This window comes from Chenopodium album, chromosome 15 (genome assembly GCF_948465745.1).
Source record: "Chenopodium album chromosome 15, dcCheAlbu1.1, whole genome shotgun sequence".
In the NCBI taxonomy this organism is placed as follows: domain Eukaryota; kingdom Viridiplantae; phylum Streptophyta; class Magnoliopsida; order Caryophyllales; family Amaranthaceae; genus Chenopodium; species Chenopodium album.
This window is the reverse complement of record NC_137848.1, coordinates 7,112,596-7,133,458: the sequence shown is the minus strand read 5'-3', so window position 1 is coordinate 7,133,458 and position 20,863 is coordinate 7,112,596. Positions and strand designations below refer to the sequence as shown.

The following is a 20,863-nucleotide window of genomic DNA, read 5'->3' as shown; positions in this document are numbered from 1 at the left end:
CTACCATCCTTTTAATTAAAATGGTTAAAAAATACCTACCATCTTTACTTTTTAAATTTTTTTTTAAGAAAGTCAAATTTCATTATTTAACCTTCATGACATCAAATTAACATATTTTTTTAATGATTTATTTATTTTTTTTTTATGTTTTTTATCAATAATTTTAAATTTGATACACTAATACTTTTTTTTATTTATTAAAATCATAAAATTAATATATAAAGCTAAACTTTTAGTCAGGCCACGAGACAACGAGACTTGACATTTTAACTTTTCGCCAAGTGTCATGCCACGTAAATAATAATTAATTATTTGTATGATACATGATGATTTTATTTTGATATATTTTTGTAGGATAAAAAAGTTGGATTAATTTAGATAGATTTTTTAGGATACAAAAGTTAGTTTAAAGTTTTGTTTTCAATAAAATTTGGATAGATTTTTAGGATAAAATTGTTGGTTCAGAAAACTTTTTTCGATAAAATTCCAATTTTTATGTATAAATTGAATTATAACTATAAAAAATTATCTTATCAATTTAATATTTTTATGTCATATTGGTTTTCAAATATTTCAAAAAAAAAAAAAAATCAAGAGTTCTTAAGCTACGATATTAAAAATAGTTCAGCCATTATTAAATATATATAAAGTTGTACAATTAGTCGAGCCACGAGACAGTAATACTTAAGTCATACAATTAGCCAACGAATATTCCTACTTTTCGTAAGTGTAGTGCCAGTAACAACTAACCATACATGAGTACGTGGCTACGAGAGATTTGAGCCAAAAAAGATTTCATGCAAATAGGGTTATATAATTTGAATGTTGATTTTTTTTTTTGCAAAACTTAGAATAATTTGTGTGTTAGGGGAACCTACATATGTGCCAATATTAATAAACAACCCGGGCACAAAACTAGTTTAGACAATGACGGATCCAGGGGCAGGCCTACCCAGGCCACGACACGCCCTATGCTGGATAAATTTAGTATATATAAATAATTCTTGCTAGTTGTTACATTGAATATACTTGGCTGAGTTGGTTTTCTAGCCTTATAGTGTTTATTATGGTGTTGTAGGTGTTGGGTTCTACTCCTAGAAATAGCAAATTTATTTATTTATTTATTTTTTTTTTTTTGGTTTTTTGGGTAATAACTTTCTATTACTTTATAAATTATACGGCCCGCCCTATGTATACATCCTAGATCCGTCCTTGAGTTAAGAGATAATACTTTGAAAAAGAATAGATAATTGAGTTTGGTAGATTACTTATATTGCACACGCATGTATTATGTGTATCTCTTAGCTAGTAAAATATAAAATAAGATGAAACAAAGACATCCGTCAAATACGCAGTATGATACTATGATAATGTAAGAACATGTAAAGATTAATACCATTCGCACTCTCTAAGATAATGAAAACTTTTACTTAAGCGACAAACAATGAGTAAATAAAGATATGTATAGTATCAATACGTATACAATTGTTGACATTTACCACAGTGGAATAGTACATTAGTACCATACAATTGTATAATTTGTATTAACTACAATTACTACCGTGTTAAAGATTTAAAGATGAAAGGAATACAATTCAATTTATTACCGGCTATCAAAACAATATAATAGTATATCAGTACCATACACTTGTATAATTTGTATTAACTACAATAACAACTGTATTAAAGATTTAAAGATGAAAGGAATACAATACAAATTTATTACCAGCTATTAAATGGGACTTTAGTGTACAAGTGTATTCCATATCTTTTGTTAAAGTTCACTCCAAACCTATAAGCAATGCCCTAGATGAGAATAATAAGGCAGTATGCGGACATAAGAACAACAATCGACGCTCACAACGCATGCACCACCAATTTTTGTGCACGCCTCAGTGAGTGTTGGAGCAGCTGTGATATATAACATATATTAACTAGTGATTGACCTCAGGCGTTGCCCCGAGTTGCTACTATTGTAGACGTACAATCGATAATTTTTTTAAAAGGCTTTTCAAAACTGCAATTGTCATTGTCAAACCAAAATTAATTTTTTTTTTTTTTTTTTTTTTTTTTTTTTTTTTTTTTTTTTTAACCTTGTAGTTTGCAGTTATATGAATTTTTTTCCATACAAATGCCATAGTTGATGTTGGCTTAAATGGTTAAATAGTCATATGTGTTATAGGAGGTTGAGGGTTTGAACCTCCTTATCATTATGTTTTTATATGGAGTAATGTTAGTTGCTTAGGTGATGTGGCATTGTTTGAGGGATGATGCGGCATCATGAGATGTTGGGAAGATGACGTGGCAAAATCAGATAATTTAGGGTTCGTTTGGCATTACTGTGGTTTTCTGTTTTTTGATTTTTTATTTTTTAAAATCATATGATATATGTCATATAATGAATAAAAAATTAGTCAAACTTGTTAAAATCATGATAATTTTGAAAACTGATAACAAAAAACAATGCCAAACAAACCCCTAATAATTGATGTATTGCTCTGTACGGAGTATAATTAATTATTTGATTGGTAATAAATCTAAAAAGTTAGTTTTCAAGAAATCTATAACCATTAAAGTGATTACAATAAAATAGATTATATTATTATGCAATTTTCTAGACGGAATTGAAATAGAGAGTTATCCCTCCGTCCCCAAAATTTCGACCCTTTTGGGTAGATTTCGCGGTTATTAAAAAACTTAAATAAAAAGAAATAAAAACATATTGGAAAGATAAATTTACATGGGGTTTGTAAAAAAGTAGAGAGATAAAATATTAAAAATACATGAAAAAAACAAAATTTTATACGGGGAAACTAATTTGCACAAATATTGTTGTAAATTGGTGGGTATTTTAATGCAAATGGGTTAATCATTTTGGAATTAAAATTAGGCCAAAAGGGTCGAAGTTTTGGGAACGGAGGGAGTACATATGGAAAGTTTTTCAAGTAGTAAATTAATATTAATTAGGGGTGTCCGTTCGGTTTTCGGTTTGGATTTAGTCCAAATCCGATCCAATCCGAAATATAATTCGGTTTTCAATTTTTCAATCCGATCCGATCCGAATTTCTCTCTTGATCCAATCCGACCAATCCGAATTAAAATTCGGTTATTTGGATCCGATCTGAAAATCCGAATTATAATACATTATTTTTTAGCTCCTAATACAATTATAAAAATAAAGCTTTTATACAAATAAAAGTCTTTGAAATAATGAGTAAAATAAATAGTTCAACGTCAAGTCATTAATTAATTAATACAAAGTCTCCCTAATTTATTTTTTGTAGTAGTAAGTATTTGAGCTAAACTTCAAAAAATAAAGAAATCCATATTTATACAAGCTTAATTTTACAATTCGGTTTTCGGTTTGGATTGGATCCAATTAGGGTAAATCCGATCCAATCCGAAAATCCGAATTTCCATAAAATCTCAATCCGATCCAATCCGATTTAAAGTTCGGATCCGATCCGAATTGATAATTCGGTTTGGATTGGATTGGATTTCGGTTTTTATCCGAATTATGGACACCCCTAATATTAATATAGAAAATTAAAGTTATTCCAATGAAAAGTTGGCACAAAATCATATTAAAGAAAGAGTTACACAAGACGTTAGCATGTTGTTCATATGAGTTTTATAATATTATACTCCCTCCGTCCCCGAAAGAACAACCCTTTTGGGTTGATTTCGCGGGTATTAAGAAAATAAAAAACATATTAGTAAAAGTATATTGGAAATTGAAATTCACATGGGGTTTGCAAAAAAGTAGAGAGATAAAATAATAAAAGTATATGGAAAAATAAAATTTACACGGGGAAGCTAACTTTGCACAAGTATTATTGCAAATTGGAGAATATTTTAATGCAAATGGGTCGATAATTTTGGGACTAAAATTAGGCCAAAAAGGTCGAACTTTTGGAGACAGAAGAAGTAGTAGATAACATCATTATTTATTTTAGTGTCACATTTGACAATTAGTTTTGATAATTTTGAAAACTGATCTAGTCAAAAAAATAAAAAAAAAATTGAAAACTGATCATTTTGCCACTCCTTTGATTGATTTTGCCCATTTTGACACCTCTTTGTGAGATAGAAAATGTTTCTTACAATGGATGTGCCAAAATATATTTTTAAGGTCAAGAATCATTTCCCTAAATTACTGTAAGAGGAAAAAAAAAAAAAAAAAATTACCTGATGTAATCAGCGCCAGAAATATTATTAGCAGAACCAACTTAGAAATAAGTGAAAGAGAATGCTTCGCCATAGAAGGTAATTTGATTGGATTATCAAGCTATGGATTTTTTGTTGATATTTGATGAAAAAATCCAATGTCCTCAATTTATACTACTTAATTGACATTTAATTAATCATATATACTTGTATTAACTAGCATTAGTTGAAAAATTCTATGGGGTATTATTCATTCATACGAAGTATTTTAATATGTCCTGAACAGTATTCAACTGATTTTATTAATTTAAGCTCTAATTTGTAACAAATACTTATTTGCTAGCTAAACAATTGCCTCCATGAGCGACATTAATATATTATCCAAGGACACTCTCTAGTCTCTTTCTTATCAAATAGACAATTACTAGTTTTTATATATAATCATACTAGCTAGTTCCGTTAAATTGGTCTGGACCACACTAATTTACAATCATACGAGCTAGTTTTGTTAGATTGGCGTGGACCATACTAATTTATTAGTCTAAAGAGATTCCACTTTAAAACCATATGACATAGTCTATCTTAAATTATAAAGACGTCACTTTCTCTTTCTTTAGTATAGGATACACATCTTAATTAACTTCTCCTTGCTCTTTTGTTGTGAGATAACACATTCACTTACATGTGAATTTGTTCATGGGATCAACAAGTTCTATATGCATACCATTCGTGTGTAGCATTTTGTACTTAATACGTTCTTTTATTGTCACAAGACTCACAACCGTTATATACCTTATAGTTCACTTATCCCAACACATAAACATTTTTATCCTACAATTTTAGCTAATTATATGTAAAACATGGAGTTAAGCTAAAATACGGTCCCTCAACTTTAGTATTTGTAGCATTTTGGTCTCTCATCTTTCAAATGAAATAAATTGATCCCTCAACCACCCATAACTTACTTTTCTAGTGGAGAAAAGATGAGTCGCCAAAGCTTAGGGACCAAAGTGTCCATGTGGCAAAAAATAAAATAATATTTTAAAGAAAATTTAGGGATCGTCTGATGTTGAGTTGGCATTTACTTTACTAAACAATGAAAGTTTAGGGACTAACAAGATGACTAGACATAATTTATTACACTATCGAAAGTTTAGAATTCATGTCAAAATCATGCCTATGTATAATTTATAACACTATTGAAAGTCTAGCTTCCAAAACAAACATAATTTTGGTAGTCCTTTGTATAGTGTGAGATTGTGAGATTATCTCACAGTGATGGCGTAAGTCACCCTGACCTACTCATCTCTAAATGGATTACACCCAAAGGTGATCATAATTTTGGGTCATGCCTACGTATAAAATCTTGTGCCCAAACCTGTAAAATAATGTCGAACTTATTGGGTCAAAACGGGATTATTATGTTCTTTTGAACTGGCTAAGTCGAGCTATTAATGATCACCTTTGATTATATCAAAAAAAAAAAAAAAATTAAACAATTAGAAAAAAAATTCTTTTGTACAGCTAAAATGTCAATTTTACATCTACTCATAAAAAAATATATATATATATATATAAACATATATATACATCTAGACATCTAGTTACGATGACACAAATGCACGATATCCTTGATCAAAAGTTGATTACGTATTTCATATGGAGATGATTGCTTCATCAAACCCCCAAACAAAGCTCACCCTCAATAGAATAAACCAGATCCAAAGTATTAAAAATGACCAACTAATTTATTTCAAATGGAGATGATTGTATTTTCCAAAAAAATAAATTAAAAAAAAATGGAGATGATTGCTTTATCAAATCTCCAAACAAAGTCCACCCTCAATAGAATAAACCACATCCAAAGTATTAAAGATGACTACCTAATAAACAATTAAATAAATATCCCTTCAAAAAAAAAAAAATAATAAAATAAAAAAATAAATAATTTTGAACAGTAGACCACCTTTGCCAGTAGACCTAGCAAACTTGTCATTCGGATCGGGTATGGGTCGAATGAATTTCGGCTTGGGACAATTCGTTTTCGAGTATGTTTCGGGCATTATTCGGGTAAGGTCAATTTTGGGTCGAGTATGTTTGGGTCATGTTCGCATCAGGTCCATATCGGTCGGGTCAGGTCCAAATCGGGTCGGGTCATGTTCGGGTTGTTCATTTTGTTTCGATATTACGAATCAAGCACAAATCTGTAATTTATTCTATTTGAGAGTTAAGTTACGATTGGAGATGGAACAATTTGAGTCATTTATGGCACCAGACAATATTAGTTTGGGTATTAGTAATTTTAATGCGGGATATTTCGGGCATCGAGTCTGTTCGGGTCAAGCCATTCGGGTTAAAATCAGATCGGATCAACTTCGGGTATTGGGACGTGTTAGATTGGGTACAATCGGGTCAGGGTATTCGGGTATTGGTCAACTTCACTTTCGGCTAATGTGCGGGTTTTGTCGAGTAGATATCGAGTTTCGAGTCAATTTTTAGTCGTTGTTCTCAAGTGAAGTTTCAGCTCATGGGTTTGGTCATTTAGGTCGGGTCAGGATGGCCAGGTCCTCCTTAGCCGAACTTAATGTAGTCCATGTATGTTGATTTCTATACTTTTGAATAAAAATTCCTTTTATTTCCTCCAAAAAGAAAATCTTGCTATTGAGCATCTCGGGGTGTTGGATAACTATTCAATATATAACCTAAAATAGTACTCCGTATCAATTTTAGAATGCATGCCAAAATCACACTTCGATCATTGGAATTAACGTTCGTTTATTTTACCTTAATATTTCCACATTTAATGGTAGATATTAGATTTATTATGATAATACTAGCCTTTTTGGCCCGTTCAATGCACGAGCTATTACTTAAATCATTTTGGCACTCCTTTGATTGATTTTGCCCATTTTGACATCTCTTTGTGAGATAGAAAATGTTTCTTACAATGGATGTGACAAAATATATTTTTAAGGTAAAAAATCATTTCCCTAAATTACTGTAAGAAAAAAAAAAAAAAAATTACCTGATGTAATCAGCACCAGAAATATTATTAGCAGAACCGACTTAGAAATGAATGAAAGAGAATGCTTCGCCATAGAAGGTAATTTGATTGGATTATCAAGCTATGGAATTTTAGTTGATATTTGATGAGAAGATGCGAATTTGGAACATCCAATGTCCTCTATTTATACAACCTAATTGACATTTAATTAATCATATATGCTTATATTAACTAGCCGCATTAGGTGAACAATTCTTTGGGGTATTATATTATTCATTCATATGAAGTATTTTAATATGACCTGAACAATATTTTTTTTTTTTTTTTTAATATATTAAAGTTTTAATTTGTAATAAATATCTATCTATACTATATACTAAATGATCACTAAATTAGACACTTGACACAATTCTATGAAAAATTTACCACCAAATTTTTTATAAAAAACAATAAATAAATTTGTATAAAACATTTGAAATTTGTACACATACGATCGGTGTGTATAATTTTATATTTAGGGTCAGTTCTTATTTATTGAAGTGAGCTGAGCTAATTGAATTGAACTGAACTGTTTATGAGAGAAGGAAATTAGGAACTGAACTGAACTGAACTAATTTGAGCTGAACTGAACTGAAATTAAGCTGAAGAGAACAGGTCCTTAATACGTTTTTTTTTTATTGTCACAAGAATCACAACCGTTATACCAAAAAAATAACCAAAAAATACAGCCAAAAAGTCAAATTTACATCTAGTTACAGATGACGAGAATGCACGAAATCCTTGATTAAAAGTTGATTACATATATTCCAAAAGGAGATGATTGCTTCATCTGATCTCCCCAAATATAGTCCACCCTCAATAAAATAAACCGGATCCAAAATTCCAAAGTATTAAAAATGCACTCAAAGACTGTGCGTTGGCTCGGGATGTATGGGTGTGCAGTGGCTACAGTTTTGTGCTCAATCAAAATTTTAGAAGTGTGGCGGACTGGTGGGAGTATTTATTAAAGGAGGTGGATGAGGTGGATGTAGAGATTATGTTCTCTATTTGCTGGGCAATTTGGGGTGCCAGAAATTCGTTTGTGATTGAAGGAACCCAACCTGATCCCACGAGCATAGTTGCATATGCAAAGAAGGTTTGTGGAGAGGTGAGGGATGCGAGGGCTGCTGCGGGTAGAGAGGTCCCTTGTGGTGCTGTGCAACACGCTGCTAGTTGGAGTGCTCCTGCTGAGGGCTGGATGAAAGTTAATGTTGATGCGGGTTTGTTGGGAGATGTGGGAATTGGTTTGGGTGCAGTTGCTAGAGATGATAAAGGGGATGTGAGGTGCTGCGCTGTTAACCAATTTAGGGAGAACTGGAGTGTGAAGGATGCAGAAGCTAAAGCAGTTTGGTTCGGGATCCAATTGGCGCAAGTAAGGGGCTTTAAGAAGATTGTGGTCGAGAGTGATAGTCTGACTATCATACAAGCTTTGCGTGGAGCTGTTGGAGGGCGTAGCAACTTTCATTTAATTGTCGAAGATAGTTTAGATGCTTGTTCTTGTTTTGAGGAGATTAGGTGGTCTTTTATTAAGCGTAGTGGTAATTGTGTTGCTCACTACTTGGCTCATTTCCAACCATGGGATTTGGGGCAAAGAGTGTGGGTAGAAAACTTACCAAGTGATGTTATTTCTCTTGCTTTGCATGATATGATAAATTAGTCCTCTGTTGGGGAGGTTTCTCAAAAAAAAAAAAAATGAGCAACTATTCGTAATAAACAATTAAATTAAATCATAATCTTAACACGGAGTGATATAATTTTGCATTAATTGTATTCGAATAATACAAGTATTAATTAGTTGGCATCATGTGGGAATTGACTTTCCCTAATAATAAGATAAAGGACTCTATTAAATCGATATGTCTCACAGCTTTAGCCAGTTCAACTCTGTAGATCATCACTTGAGAGTAGAAAGGGAAGATAAGAGAATTCCTGCACTCCCAAACATTTTGTAGTTAGTGGGGCTCGAATTTGTGACTTTAAAGTCACAAGATGGATTCCCCACCAACTCAGAAAATACACATGGATTGTCAATCACAAGTGTACATTAAGATGGACAGTTTACAAACACAACTTCATAAACGGCTAGCAACAATAACACAAACGTTTTTTTACCGGTGTTTTTAGTCAGTCAATGAGTAAGCAGTTGACAAAGCGCTTATTTGAGCTTAGGGGTGTAAATGAGTCGAGCCGAGCTGAGTATTACCTTTTCATGTTCATATTAATTTAACTTAGGCGAGTTCGAGCACGACCCCGAGTTTTCAAACGAGCTCAAATTTTTGTTCAAGTTCGGCTCATTTAGTACACTATATGTTCACGAACAGTTAGTGAACAACTCGTTAATTTAACGAGTCTTTCATGAATGAACTTAATAATAATCGAGCTTCTCCAATAAATGAGCTTTGTACTTTTGATATTTGAAAATTTCAAAATAAGCATAATAATTGAATCTTAATTATAAATTTAATAACTAAATTAACAATTATAAATAAATCAATAATTCATGAACATTAATAAATGAGTATTTCATGAACATAAATAAACCAGTTGTTCATGAACTTATCTGAATGAGCATATCTATGTTCGTGTTCAAGCTCATTTATTAAACGAGTTTCAAAATTTATTTAAGCTCGGCTCAATTATTAAATAAACGTACATGAACGAGGTTCAACCGAGCCCAAATACGAGTAGTTTATTGATCGGTTTGGTTCATTTACACCCCTACTTGAGCTGCCATGAAACATTGTTCATTTTATTTACAAAAGTACCACGCGATTGACATTCCTCGTTGATCTAACTGGGATTCGCTCCAGTTGCACTTACAATTCCATACGAGTAACATAGTATTTCCTCTGACCCAAATGAATAACCCTTATGGACTTATAGCCAAAATTTAATTCCAAAATGATCATTTTATTTGCATTAAAATACCCTCTAAGCTGTAACAATATTTATACAAAGTTTGCTTTATCATGTAAATTTTGCTTTTTTATATACTTTTATTACTTTCTATTTATACTCTTTCCTTGTTTTAAGTGTTACACTTATTAATTACGGCCGTATTTTAATAAGTGTTACACTTTCTTTTTTGACAATGAGTTTATGTGCAACTGTGTGCAAAAATTCTTGCGTGGATCTGGTCCACAATAATATTATTGTGGACCTAAAATTTATATACATGCTGAACTGACTTTATTTGGAACATAGTGATCGTAATTTTAACATAGTGTTCTTATTTTTTTTAACATAGTAACCTTTATTAAAACTTGTGTGATCTTTAATATTATTTATGTTTACATCCCAAAAAATTAACTCTTATAGCTTTAACCTTTATTTTAATGTAGTGACCTTTTTTTATTAATAAAACAATCATAGTATCTCTAATGCTAATGGTCTACAATAAATTAGTTTTGAACTAGGTCCATTTAAGAATTTAGTACTGTATGGAAATCCGATGTTAAGCTGCTACATGTTTATTCTTCACAAATCACAACACATGTTACATCTGTGCATGATTTCACCTAAACGCCTTTATAAGTTGCTGATTGTTGTATAGATGTTGGTTGGTTTTTACTTTAAGAATGAAGACCCAGAGCTTCTTGTTACTATTCCCTAAATTTGTTTACTAGTATAATTTCATATCAAAATTAAATACGTAAAATAATTTCAAAAACAAATAATAATACAATATATATATATTTTTTTTTTAAAAAATAGAGCTCATATGTGAAATTGAACAATACGTTTTATGTATGGCTAGCCACACTGTGTGGCCGGCTTACACACATCAAAACACTAAATGGGTCCTTGATCGATCGGTAACCCCTAATCGATCGAGTAACTCCTAACCGACCGGGTAACCCTTGAGCAAGTAACCCTTGAACAAGTAACTCTTGATTGACCGAATAACTCCTGACTTAGTAATTCCTGAACGACTGAGTAACCTCTGATTGACCGAAAAACCCCTGACTGATCGAGTAACCCGGCCTTGACCAAGTTACCCCTGACCAAGTAACCCTGAATAATTACCCCGACCATGCAGTGTAAACAACCACATATAAAACTTTGTGTAAATCGAATGATGAAAAGGGTACATGAGAAAGAAAAGTTAAATTACAAATGTTAGAGAGAACAACCTACGTATAAAATATACTACATGACATGTGTACAATTTTAGAATATAATGATGTCAACGGTTGCTAATTTAGTACTCCGTATTAGTTATGCATTTGACTTTTAAGGTTTTTTTAAGGTAAAATACACGGGAAAAATTAAAAACTTCTTCTCACAAGACTGTGACCTAATTTATTAAGGAATTAGGTAATAGTGTAATACCTCTGCGGTGCACGAGATGTTAACTTAGTACATCTATGTCAAAAAAAAGTTAGTGTTAACATATTCAGATTAGTTGTTAAAAAAAAAAAAAACTTGATTATACTATATACTTCCTCCGTTCTTTTTTTATTGCACCATAAGGGATTTCACGCTTGTCAATGCATTACTTTAGCTATCAATATCTTCAATTATACGTTTGTAAAAATTATAAAAATTTGATATTTGAAAAGTAGAGTTCGATACGAATCTAACTAGATCCCACATGACTATATTTTTCCTAATGTATAAATCACAAATAATGGTCAAAGAAGATTAAGTGAATAGTGTAAAAGTCCTAATGGTGCAATAAAATAAAAACGGAGGAAGTATATATTTATAGCATTATATTAGAAAGAAAACAATAATAATTATATCTTCTCTCTTCTAAAATTAGCCTCCATTGTTAATTTTGAAGGAGCTTCTATCGGATTTCACCAGTGGAAAACCCCAATCTTTATTTTTTGTACGTTTTCTGTTTTTTAGGTTATAATAATGTCTCCCTCGAAAGAAAGGTTTTTTTGATCTTCTTCGAAAGACAAGGTTTTTCGAACTCCCTTGAAAGACAAGGTTTTATTTGCGCCTAATAGGGTCTCTAGTTGTGTAGGGCTACGATTGATTATAACTCGGATTCGGTTACTAAATCAGCACAAGAATTTTTTTATGACAAAATTATGAAGCGACGACTAGGGCTGTTTATCGGTCCAAGACCGGACCGGCCCGGATTGGACCAAAAATTAGAATTTTAAGAATCGAAAACCGGACCGGTTAAGCTAGGACCGAACCGAATGAATCGATCCAAAACCCGAACCGGACCGCTTTGGACCGATTTAAGAATTTTTGTAAAACGAATACTAAATTTTTAATAAAGTTATGGAAAACACGAAAAAAGTAAAGGAAAAACTATATTTTAACGTCATTTGTACATTTTTTTTGTATGTTTAGTACAAAAAAACTTAAAAAGTTAAAGTTTTCTAAGCTTATTAAGGATAATTTTAACCATTATTTAAGGTTTCATGCATATTTTTTTTAATAAAAAAATCGGTCCGGTCCAAGACCGGTTTTTATAGGGTTTTGGACCGGACCGGACCGAAGACCGGAAAAATGAATTTCAAGACCAATAGACCGGTCCGATTAATTCGGTCCGTTCCGGCGCAGTCCGGTCCATTTTTTCGGTCCGAACCGATTTATGAACACTCTTACTGACGACAGATTCACTCAAAAAGTTGTATGAGGCAACGAATCGAGAATTTATCGGAGTATTATATCTATGTATTTGAATTCTTAGTCCTTTCCCAATTAATTCTTCTTTGATTTTGTTAATTCTGTTTTCATTATCGTTAATTGTCAATTGTAAATGTCATATGAATTTATTTAATTAAATTTAATGTCCTCCGAGATTTCTTTCAAACAAAAATTAAAAAAAAAAAAAATACGTGGGTTATAAAGGTTAAAAAAAAACCAATCATAATTATCACTTAATAAAAAAAAAGGTAAAAAGAATCATAAATATTTCTTAACTAATAATAATAGGTTGGTGATAAAGGTTAAAAAAATAGGTAGGTGATACAATAAATAAATAAATAACCACAAGAAGGAAACGGGCGGGATTTTAAGACCTTTTGAAGGGAAAAAAGAGAATCACTTTAGTATAGTTCTTGGTTAAAATCCCGTGTAATGTACGGTTGTTAAATATTTTTGACAATAATACTACAAAATATAAAGTATGTAAAAGATATTTAGAAATATTTCATTTGGGTATACATGGAATATGATTGTCAAACTGGAAAAAAAATACATAAGGTATACATAGTTTACTTAAAAATTTTGCAAAAAAAAAAAAAAAAAAAAAAGGCGGGAAAATTTTGCACAAGGTAATGATAAGGGTCATGGAAGGGTTTGCTTTTAGTATAGGTTAATAGACTAGATAATATTCGAGACATGCTCGGTGCTTAACAATTGAGTGGGAAATTTTTTCATGAGGTAAAGCTGCTTGTACAACTTTATAAAAAGATGATATTAGCGGTTGCTATTTTAGTATTAGTTATAGATTATAGATAAGAAAACTTATTGTCCATAAAAAAGTTAATATATTGATGAACATTGAATTTTAAGTTGAATATACAAACCGCGAAAAAAAAAAAAAAAAAAAAAGTGAACGAAGTGTGTGAGAATCCTACAGAAAGAGATTTGCAAGATCTCAAATCTCAATGGTGCATATCCGTAGTGGTCTAGGGGAACATGATGCATTTAGATGGAAGTTTCATGAATAATATATTACCTGAATAAACTAAGATTTGTGACTTAAATATTTCAAAGTCAAGATCATCTACCAATAATTTGCTTAGAAACAGCTAGCCTTGTCAATCATAATTAGTTTACTTTAAAATAAGCATCAAACGTCACCAGCTTAAAAATAAAAATAAATTGTATGACTTTTCAAGGTGCACAAGCTTTGCTACAAGGCATACAACCCATGAAGAAGAACAAGTACTCGGGTTTCGAAACAGAATGCAGCAAAATGATCTCTGTCCCAAGCATCATCTAAGGAAACCCTTAGAGATTCTGAAATCTGCTGTGAATATCATTACAAGTAACACTAAATTCATGCTCATATATTTTTGTCAATTTTACCTTTGTTTGTTTTCATGGTTTTTTATGAGATCAAAATTTCAGAAGAAATGGAATCTATGTCAAACTTTCTTAAACCACTACCATCTTCCTTCGATTACAACTATGTTTTCAGTGTTTTGACCGATGATGATGATGCCCAAGGAGGGCGAGGACTAAATCAACTTCCAGATGATGCAGAGGAACTAGCTATAGCACATAATAATGTTTCAACTCTTTCAAGTTATAATAGTGAAAATAAGAGAGTTGTTATTGAATTTATTCCAACCTTTTCTCTTTTACCTATTTCTTTACCCTCTTTTAGAGTTCTTTACCATGATTTTAACCCTGAAAATTGCAGCAAAACTTGATGCAACAGATAAACCAGCAATTTTGAGTTTCAAAGAAATGCTTTATCCCCTCAAAATAGACTTAAAGGGTGCTTTCATTACATATATTTGTGTTCATTTGATGTTCCAATTATTTCGATTTTATTAACTCAAGGTTGAATTTACCTATACTGTCTATAACAGTTCATTCGGTGATATTCCTTGGTTTTCTATACAAGTATTTAGAGTGGGAGTGCATTTTGGAACATGAGTATGGTGATTTCTGTCATGGAAGAACAAACTGGGATCGCGGCATTTGGAATGTCAGATTACTATGGCAAACATTGCAAGAAAATCGGGTTCCAATTGATGCTCGGATTCTTCGTGTTTGGTCATGTCCTGAGGCTTCTCTGTTTGTATGCCAGATCATATGATGAAAATCTTGCTGATCTTTGGATCACTTGTATAATTATAATGTTGGTTTTAGTGGGGAATTTAGTGAAATGGGTTGCATTTTTGCTGTATTATTATTATTGCAAGCAACAAATTATGGGAAAGAAGGTTGATGATCATAATAAGCTAGAGAAATCGAAATAAATTTTTGTTACATAACTTGTAATGTTACAGATTAATATTGTGAAATCACGATTAAAAACAATTTTAACTGCTATAAAAAAAGACATTTCTTGTGAAGTGATACATATCTTTTTTCTAGAACTATTTCTTATTATCCTTTAATTTGATTTTTTCTTTTCATAGTATAGTGGACTACTTCTGACTTTTATTTATTCAAAGTCAATAGCCCACTGATTAGTTTTAGATCAACTTGCTGAACCAATAATACTTTATTAGGAAGAAGTTCCTTAATTTCCTAAGGAACTAGTGTGTGTGTTTGAAGACTAAATTTTTTTAAGTTCAGAAGAAGCATCCATGGATCCTCGATTCGAACAAGCTTTACTACAATCTCAGGAAGAAGGAGAAGAAAAACAACTCGAGGTTCGTTATGAAAGGCAAAGATTGAAATTCCTGAATGTCAAGCAGCTGAAGTCCTTTGAGATTCTGAAGTCTGCTGTCAAAAACTTTACAAGTAACACTAAATTTATGTCCTTAATGATTCTATCTATTTTACCTTTCTTTTCTTTCATAGTTTTCTATGAGATTCAGATATCTGAAGCAACTGATGCTATATTAAGATTCCTAGTACCAACTTCCATGTCCTATGATATCGGCTTTGATAGTGATGAAAACATTAGCCTTTTCAGCACCACTGATAAAAATGATTCAAAAAAGGAAACATTTCGTATAGTTTTCGAGCTCATACCCTTTTATTTGATCTTCCTCCCTCTGCTAGAGCTCTTTAGCTTGACCATAGTCATAAATATTTCTGCAAAAGTTGTAGATGCAGGAAATATAGAATCAACTAATTTGAAGGAAACTTTATACCAGAAAATCAACTTCAAAGGTCCTTTTATTACCTCTCTTTGGGTTCAGTTATTTTCAGCTTCTAATCTTTTTGGTCTAATTTGGGCAGTAGCAAATCATTCTATGATTACAACTGGATTCGACTTTTCTTTTTCGGATTACAGATATGATTCTGTCTTACCAAACAATGTTTATGTAAACACACTGTCAATATTGTTTCATACACTTATTTCTTTGGCTCTGCTATACAAGTATCTTGATTGGAGTGCTTTGTGGAACATGGCCATAGTGATATCTGTGTTAGAGGGAGAAACCGGGCTCGATGCACTAGAGATATCAGCTTACTATCGAAAGCACTGCAAGAGAACCGGGTTCCAGTTAATGCTTATATTCTTTGTATATATTGTTGCTCTGAGGCTGCCCATTCTGCTTGCCAGAATGTGTAACTTTATGACTGTTAGAGTTGCAGTGACTGCAATTGTTGTTGTACTAGTTTGCTTGGGTAGTTTAGTGAAGTGGGTTACTATGGTATTGTATTTCTATGATTGTAAGGCGCAAGCGATGTCAAAGAAGTTTGATGATGAGGATGTAGGCCAAGCTGTGAAAGATGGTGATGTTTGTACTGTTTGAAACAAGTAATTTTCAAAGAAATAGTTTGATGTACTAGATTAATTACCCTAAAGTGTATCTTTGGCACGTCATTGCTTTGAAATATAAGGTTAATTAACGTGTAATTTACGTAGCAATTGGAGGTCTATAATTTGTTCCGAATTTTAGAATCAATACAATGATTATAGTTATAATAATAAAACAAGCTAGTTTTTCCCTGATTTCTCTTATATCTATTCCTTTACCCTTTTGTAGAGTCCTTCAGTAGGAGTTTATCCTTGAAAAGTTGCACCATAACAAGCATTACAAGAATATCGGGTTTCATACTTTCATTTGATGCTCAATTTCTCATTTCATTCTAAGTCCTAAGCTCCTAACCTATGTTACTCTGAGACGCTTCTATACTCCGAGTGTCTGTCAAAACTCCTAAGTTCTCAGCTCCTAACCTACGTTACTCCGACAAGCTACTATACCCCGAGTGTTTGTCGAAACTCCTAAGTCCTCAGCTCCTAACCTATGTTACTCCGACACGCTACTATACCTCGAGTGTCTGTCGAAACTCCTAAGTCCTCAGCTCCTAACCTATGTTACTCCGACACGCTACTATACCTCGAGTGTCTGTCGAAACTCCTAAGTCCTCAGCTCCTAACCTATGTTACTCCGACACGCTACTATACCTCGAGTGTCTGTCGAAACTCCTAAGTCCTCAGCTCCTAACCTATGTTACTCCGACACGCTACTATACCTCGAGTGTCTGTCGAAACTCCTAAGTCCTCAGCTCCTAACCTATGTTACTCCGACACGCTACTATACCTCGAGTGTCTGTCGAAACTCCTAAGTCCTCAGCTCCTAACCTATGTTACTCCGACACGCTACTATACCTCGAGTGTCTGTCGAAACTCCTAAGTCCTCAGCTCCTAACCTATGTTACTCCGACACGCTACTATACCTCGAGTGTCTGTCGAAACTCCTAAGTCCTCAGCTCCTAACCTATGTTACTCCGACACGCTACTGTACCCCGAGTGTCTATTGGAGGATTTCGACACGATATGACACCCAAATATACAGTGGAGGATTTAAGTTGTGTGACCGTGTGACGATTGCAAGAAAAAAAATTATTCTTGTCATAAGTCTGTTTTTACTTTTCCCGCTCTTTATCTCGCGCTCTCAGTCTTCCATTGAAGCGCACTGCACCTTCTCCATTGATGCAACTTCTGATATCTTAATCCTCCATTGAAGCAGCTTCTGAGGTAAGATGTTTTTCTTCGTAATCATCGAATTTCAATTTCACAATTTAGGGTTTATCGTTGGATTAAATCTCAGTATGCTCAATTTAGGGTTCTTCTAAACTGGTTTATTCAACTATTGGTTATAATTACTGTGGTTATGAGAGATCATAACGAGAGATTTTATTGCTAGAAAAGAAAATTGTGCGATTTTTCGAGTTTAATCTGATAATTGAATCAAATTTGCCTTTTATGTTAGGATGGAACTATGAAATTAGACCTTTTCTCCCTAAAATTATGTGATTTTTTTAGCCTAATTTGATGGTTGAATCAATTTAGTTGCTAATGTGTTGTAGAACCCTCTAATGTTAGGATAGAGCTATGAAACTGTATACTTAAGCATGAATTAAAGGGAATTAGAATCAAATAATTGATGTTAGTGTTGTTGTTATACAGTTTTTTGGTGCAATCGGGTCGCAAATTGTAATCTTAGCTTGCTAAATTTGTAATCTTGGTGTTGCTTGCAATGTCAAATTTGGAGAAGGTAATACACCAAATATTTCATTGCATTGTAAAGTGCTAATCTTTAACTGTCCTTTTTGGAGTATATTCATTGTATAACCGGTTATACCTTGCAAGGTACTAGTAAAAATAAAAACTTGTAACTTAGTCATACATTAAATTTTGCAAACTAAGTTCTTGTAAACTTGTGCCAATATTCATGATTGAATGGCCCAAGTGTTGTTATAGAAGGTTGTTGAGGAAGAGCGCAAAGTTTTTGCAAACTGTTGTATTATTGAACCACCTCTTGCTCTGTTTTTGGAGTATTTCAGTGTTTATAGAACTAAAAACATTAATAACTTTATAGAGCAACCGATTGAAAAACTTGAATACTAGTGATTTATCTTGATTTTGATACATGGGAGTGTTTATTTGTTGGATGACTAGAACAACAATTTTGACAAATCATTTTCTTTGGTCTGTGTTGCCTTGGAAGTTTGCAATTTGAGTATAATTTCTAATTATACTTATGTCTCATGGCATTCTAACTCTTATATCACCAAGTATAATTGTGCACGCATTGCGTGCATTGTTTACCTCTAGCTATTATCCATATATAATGTTAACTAAATCAGAATTCGAAAAAGTTTAGTACAAACTAATTAGTGTACCCGTCAAAAACAAAAAAGAAAATATTCAGCAGGTAGATACAACAGTCATGAGTTCAGGGATTGATCAAGCTTTCCTACAAGATGAAGACGATCTCAAGCATCTGACGTCGTTTGAGATTCTGAAATCTGCTACAAAAATCCTGAAGAGTAACCCCATGTTCATGGTCTTAACGATTATGTCTGTTTTACCTTTGTTTGTTTTCATGGTTTTATATGAGATCAAAATCTCAGAATTAATGGATGATGTATCAAAGTTTCTACTACCACCTTCCTTTTCCTACACCTACTATTTTACTGGTGACGAATTTGAATATGATGAAAATGATCTCAGAAGGAAACACTTTCGTGTTGTTCTAGAGCTCTTCCCGTTCTATCTGGTACTTCTTCCTCTGCTCGAGTTTTTTAGTTTGCCCTTAATTGTAAATCTTGGGGTGAAAATTTATGCAGGGGAAATATCATCATCATTAACTGTTAAGGAGATTATAAATGAAGGTATCTACAAGAAAGTTAACCTTAAAGGTGCTTTTATTACCTTGTTTTGGGTTCAACTACTCTCAATTTGTACATTTGCTGGTTTAATTTGGACAGTTTTAAGCCACCATTTTATCATGCAATATCTGTACTTAAGGGAAGATTTCGTGCAATCAATAGGGTTTCATGCACTGATTTTTTATGGTATACTTTACAAATTTCTAGAATGGAGTGTTTTGTGGAACATGGCTATGGTGATTTCTATGTTGCAAATCGAAGCCGGCCTCTATGCATTAGAATTGTCAGCTTACTATGGAAAACATTGTAAGCGAACTGGGTTCACATTGATGCTTATGGTGTTGTCATACAGTCTTGTTTTGAGGCTGCCCTTTTTGCTTGCGAGAATGTGTAATTATGTGATTGTTGTTACAGTTGCTGTCACTGTAATTGGCTTTGGGTTGGTTTTCTTTGGGAGCTTGGTGAAGTGGGTTGCTCTTGTGTCATACTTTTATGATTGTAAGGCTCAAATATTGTTGAAGAAGGCTAACGAGGAGGCGCACAAACCTGTGGAAGCTGGTGATCTTTGTTAGGACATAAATAAAGCTTACTTGTCCAAGTGTACTTGTGACATTATAATTGTGTAGAGTTTTGTTAGTTCGGAATACTAGAATGCTAGTGAGCTATCTTGATTTAGATATGTGGGGGTGTTACTTAGTGGGATAGCTGGAATACCAAAGTTGGCAAATTATAGCATAAAGAATGCAATTTGAATAACACGCCTAGCTACTTTTAGCTACTCCCTACATCCGAAAATAAGTACTTGTATGTATTAACATGAATGATTTGTTTTAAGGATGCATAATAATGCGACTTTTTTTACTTGCCAAAGTGAAATGAAATTAAAATATTGGACCATTACTACTTTGTCTTCCTTGATATGCTGTTTAACAGACAATACCTGTAATTCTTCCTATAACAATTGAAAATTGCACCGTAACTGTTGGTAAAATACATGTTGATTGCAATAAAAATATTTGATTGAAGATCTCAATAATGCAGTTCTACCGCAGGACAGGCTCTACTACACCACCACCAGTACATGTAAATATTTGATTGAAGATCTCAATATTAGAAGTGAAATATACCACCACCAGTACATGTTTCCTAATGACACACGCCACCAAATGTTAACACAACTTGCTCCATGATGAAGAAGAGAATTGCTACAAGAATTGTTCAGATCTCAAAGAGTATATATAGGAGTAGTCATTAATAAAGGAAACAAATAAAATCTTTCCTCTTCAGACCGCACCTCATGAGCAATCGAGCTATCAGCTCGGCCTTGCCGCACACAAGCATGCACTCGAGATATTGCTTGCTCGCCTACAAGCTATAGCTTGGGCTTGCCACACCTATTTGTGCAACCGAGCTATAGTTCGCTCGCGT

At 32.8% G+C, this 20,863-nt stretch overlaps 3 protein-coding genes across 3 annotated transcripts; all 3 read left to right on the top strand.

The window, feature by feature from the left end:
• The first annotated feature begins 8,207 nt into the window (after nt 1–8,207).
• Nucleotides 8,208–8,867, top strand: LOC145580692 (uncharacterized). Its single transcript, XM_081637817.1, has one exon. It carries the CDS (start codon nt 8,208–8,210, stop codon nt 8,865–8,867), a length of 660 nt encoding a protein of 219 aa, XP_081493943.1.
• A 6,580-nt stretch (nt 8,868–15,447) lies between these two features.
• On the top strand, nt 15,448–16,569 carry LOC145580691 (uncharacterized). The gene has a single exon (XM_081637816.1). The coding sequence runs from the start codon at nt 15,448–15,450 to the stop codon at nt 16,567–16,569; it is 1,122 nt and encodes a 373-aa protein (XP_081493942.1).
• A 2,424-nt stretch (nt 16,570–18,993) lies between these two features.
• On the top strand, nt 18,994–20,007 carry LOC145580690 (uncharacterized). The gene has a single exon (XM_081637815.1). It carries the CDS (start codon nt 18,994–18,996, stop codon nt 20,005–20,007), a length of 1,014 nt encoding a protein of 337 aa, XP_081493941.1.
• Nucleotides 20,008–20,863: the final 856 nt, after the last annotated feature.

What these genes read in the sequence shown, in the direction of transcription:
- LOC145580692 (XM_081637817.1), top strand. Translation starts at nt 8,208, where the DNA reads ATGTTCTCTATTTGCTGGGCAATTTGGGGTGCCAGAAATTCGTTTGTG.
- LOC145580691 (XM_081637816.1), top strand. Translation starts at nt 15,448, where the DNA reads ATGGATCCTCGATTCGAACAAGCTTTACTACAATCTCAGGAAGAAGGA.
- LOC145580690 (XM_081637815.1), top strand. Translation starts at nt 18,994, where the DNA reads ATGAGTTCAGGGATTGATCAAGCTTTCCTACAAGATGAAGACGATCTC.